The 4621-nt window shown below is 35.1% G+C and overlaps 1 protein-coding gene across 1 annotated transcript; it reads right to left on the bottom strand.

Moving 5' to 3' along the window:
• Window positions 1–310: 310 nt before the first annotated feature.
• On the bottom strand, window positions 311–1181 carry Aspvir_002454 (GPALPP motifs-containing protein 1; the record flags this gene model as incomplete). Its single annotated transcript, XM_043274053.1, has 2 exons — window positions 311–514; window positions 582–1181. 2 exons carry the CDS (start codon window positions 1179–1181, stop codon window positions 311–313), a joined length of 804 nt encoding a protein of 267 aa, XP_043129988.1.
• Between the last annotated feature and the right edge of the window lie 3440 nt (window positions 1182–4621).

Below are 4621 nucleotides of genomic sequence, written 5' to 3'. Positions count from 1 at the left end.
TAGCTACCTTATATATATATTAATATAATAAAAAGTGATTATTAATTTATAAAGTTAATTAACTTTGATAACAATAAATAAGGTACTGCTATATAATTATTGATATAGAACAATAACTAGATAATTGACTTATATACATACTATAGCTAGTTACCTAGATAAGATAAGTTAGATTACTATCATCTTTGTTATAAACTCATCCCCATATAGACTATACTAATAATACACATTGGGATTTAAACATGTGTCAGCTAGTGGTGTAGTACAGATTGAGTACATTGGCTAGTCCGATCTCGACAGAGAGCTCAAGCTACAGATATTTTCCTCTGGTAAATTTTGAAGCAAAGTCCACAGCTTCACCCACTTGCTTCTGATGTTGTAGAGTAGACAGCTTTGGCGCCAAGTCCATATCCGTTTCCCATCGGAAACGACGACAACTTGGGTCATCATTGGAAGTGGACATCAATGAATTTGTGGAGGACGGTGGCGATCTTTCGGAGGCTTTTGTTGCATCCTGGAAAGGCATTAGATTAGGCACTCTTTTAATATCAGACTTCAATGTCTTATCCGCTGAGACTTACACGCTGCCTCAGTGGGCTTTTCGACGCCATTGAAGTGCTTGATCTGTCATGATTGGACACAGGTCGAGATGAAACCCCCATGGCCTCGTCTTGCAAGCGCTTCAGCTTTTGCTGTGGAGTTTCTGTCCAAGTTATATCCACTTCTTCCCCGGAAGAACTGAACGATTGCCCCCCTTGGAACTTCCTATTTTTCAACCTAGTTGGATCAAGCCTGGAGCTCAAATCCGATGGTCTTGGAGGTCGCAACATCCAAACATCACGCTGAGAGTCGTTGTTGTGCGTATCTGGCTCTCCTGACTGTATATGTGACTCGTTGTCCATCTTGACATCATTGGGATTTGCAGTAACTTCACCACCCAAAGGGGGAAGACTGGGACCATAATCATCATCAGCCTCTTCATCCTCGACTTGGTCTTCGTGGTTGAGAACATCAGTTCTGGTACTCTCAGCACCCTGTTCATTTCCGGGGTCCTCAGCATAATATGACGATGGCAACACCGGTCCAAAAACCTTCCGCCGTTTCAGCGCAGGATTGGTTTCATTATCACTGCCAGAATCATTAGATTTCCGCTTTGTGTTATAATCCATCGAACTGCTCATATTTTTCATTCCTGATATTTGCAGGCTTACCTATGTGTTTGGGATTATTAGCAATATTTACAGCTTGAATCACAAGATTACACAATTATCACGTGACATTTGTTTAAAATCGTGTGGTTAAATCTAAATATTATTATTAACTGCTAGCCTGTACTTATCCTGGGTTTGGGGTTTGTCACAGCCATACAGAAAACTACCTTAAGTATGATCTGTAGAAAATATGGTGGGTTATGTGCAGTACTCTGTACATTTATATTGCTTCCTCCCTGATAATCTAGTCTTCTAATGCAATTAGAGTTGCATAACCAAACCACTAAAATTGAATCCGACCCTCACCAATCTTGCAGTGGTGGAAAATGCGCCTGCTGAATCGCCGCTTTGGAATCGGAGTTCAATCCCCTGAATGCAAGCGATGTATACCACACCTATCCAGTCAGTAAGCTACAGTATCATACAAGTAACCACTTGCTCACGCAGCTCATCTCTCTCACTAATTTAATTCTACCTTAATTATCTCTCCTTACTTACTCACATAGCTCATCTCTTTACTTATCTCTCTTATTAATTTAATTCTATCTTTATTAAGAGAGATAAGCACACGCAGAGGGCCCTAGACTATTTAAGCTATACTATATATATATAGCTAGCTTACTAATCTATATAATAATTACTAAATAGAGACCTTACTAGACCCTAAAATCTAACCTCCTTACCTCTGAGAGTTATCTCTATATAATTAAATATACTATTATTTTAATTAGTAGCTTCCTAATTAGGATTCTATATTTTAATTAACCCTACTAATTAGAGGCCCTAGCACCTACCTAGGATCTCCTTACTAATTAGAGGTACTAAACCCCAGACCTCTAAGATTTAGCTCTAGCTATCTACTAATAATAACTCTTTAGGTAGAGTAGTTATCTAACTAGATTAAGGTTCTACCCCTCTCTTATTAGGCTACCTCCTTATACTAGGTTAGGCTACTTATAGACTTTACTTTAATATTATATATTATCTTATACTTTAATTATATACTATCTTATACTTTCCACTAGGGCCTAGTTATTATATTATAATATTATAGCTTAGTGGCCAGCCCTAGTAGCTAGTAATAATTCTTCTATTATTAATTATTCTTTTTATTTTATAGTATACTATATAGATATTATTAAATTTACTTAGGCTTACCCTAGCAGGTCTACTAAGGCCCTCTAGATTAAAGATTTTACTTAGTAGGCCTATACCCTAGTTATAAGGCTGCTAGAGAGCTAGGTCTATAGTATAACTATAGTTACTAGTAATTTTAGTAAGTAGACCAGGGTACCTAGTATAAATAATATAAAGGTAGATAAGCATAGCTTAGCTACTTCTTTATCTATAACTTCTAGGGCCTAAGGGGTCCTTAGCTAGACCTAGTAGGTACTAAGTAATCTATCTTCCCCCTCTAATTATTATTATCTTTCTCCTACCTCCTCCCCCCTAGCCATACCCCCCTATAATAATAAGAACTATATCTAGATCTAGTAGTATAGGTATAGAAATAGCCCAGGAGCTAGCCCTTATAAGTAAACTACTATTATAGCTATTATAGGTAAGATCYAGGAGATTCTCTACTATAGTAGCCTCTCTAGCCTAGCTAGTATATAGATAGTAGGGGCCTAGGTACTTTATAGCAGTAATCTAGATATATATACCTATTTTATATCAGATTAGGAGTACCTAATCTAGAATAAAAAGGCATAGCTYTAGGAGCTCCCTAAGAGTAAATATACCTATATTACTAATTACTAGTATACTATTCTTATTTATTATATTCTTATTATCTTCCTTCCCTCCAGTACCTAGAGTATAGTAGAGGCCCTCTAGAAGAAGATATTATACTATAATTTAGTACTCTATAGCCCTATATTATATATAGGCTAGTATAGGAATAATACTATAGCCTAATAATATAAGTAGAAGTCTTCCCTAGTAGTCTCCTTCTAAGATATATAGTTAGTAAACTATATTATTTAGAACTAGATCTTCCTAGATAGGACCCTACTATATATAGAACTATTTAACCTACTCTACTAGCTTATATAGTATATCTAATACCTAAATTATAGATATATCTAGCCTATTTATATAGCTAAAAGAGTTATATATCTATATTATACTAACACCTATAATAAGAAGTTTTATAAGATTAAGGAGGTCTCTTCTAGCTACTACTATACTATCTACTATAGCCCCTACTAAGCTAATAGTAAGTAGTGTCCTATATACTAATATAAATACTAAATATCCTAAGATTAACTATAAAGCTAACCCTAATTCTTTACTAGCCTACCCTAACCTACTAAGCTAGCTAAACCAGCCTAGTATACTAACCTAGCCCTAAATATTAGACTAGCCTAGCTACCTATACTACTATATAATATAGTTAGCACAGAGCCCCCTAGGCCTGAAAGGGCTAAAATAATTAGTAAGCTACTACTAAATTTAGAAGATATATATTAACTAGCTAGCTAATTATCACTAATACTAGTTAATGTATTTAAAATAATATACCCTCTTATAAAGGCCCCTTATTACCTACCTATCTACCTAATAGTTAATATTAGCCACTATCTATCTCTATAGCTTTAGCCTATCTATTCTATATAAATTTACTCCTAGAGTAAGTTACTAAAGTAGCCCTAGAAAGTAACTATAGCCCTAGAACCTAAACCTTAACTAGTAGTAAAGGAACTAGTACCTCTACTACTATCTATCTATAATATAGACTTCTATATACTAGTACTAATACTATAGTTAATAGGTACTAGCACCCCTAAATAAATAGTTAATTTAGCCTCCCTACCCCTATCTTTACTCTCTAACCTAGCCTAATATATTCCTAGACTCTCCTTATATATATTAAGTATATTAAGCCTCTTAGTTATCTCCTATATACCTACCCTCCTAAGTAACCTTACTTAGGAGATTCCTAAGCTACTAGGGCCCCTGAAATATAAATATAGCTATAGCTAGTACTAATAGCCTACTATAAGTAGCCTAGATCTGCCCACCACCCCTATTACTATATTAAAATATTAAAAGATATCTACTAAGATATATAATACTAAAGATAATAGTACTACTTAGGCCTCTATACTATATAGCCTACCTATACTATAGGGCCTGCCTACTCTATACACTAGCCTAAACCTGCCTACTAAGCTAACTTAGACACCCTAGATACTAAGCTAAGGGGGCCCTATTAAGCCCCTCCTGCTACAGCCCCTAGCATTAATTATTAGCACTAGCTTATCTAGTATATATATATTAGATATATCTAATATCTCTAATATTTCTAGTATATTAAGTATATTTAATATATCTAGTTTAGTATCCACCTTAGTAAGCAGCATCTCCCTCCTACTATTTAACCCTAAAATATTAACCCTATTAGCCTA

This window comes from Aspergillus viridinutans (genome assembly GCF_018404265.1).
Source record: "Aspergillus viridinutans IFM 47045 DNA, scaffold_11, whole genome shotgun sequence".
Classification (NCBI taxonomy): Eukaryota; Fungi; Ascomycota; class Eurotiomycetes; order Eurotiales; family Aspergillaceae; genus Aspergillus; species Aspergillus viridinutans.
The sequence above is the reverse complement of the archived record's forward strand: the minus strand, read 5'-3'. Positions and strand labels throughout refer to the sequence as shown.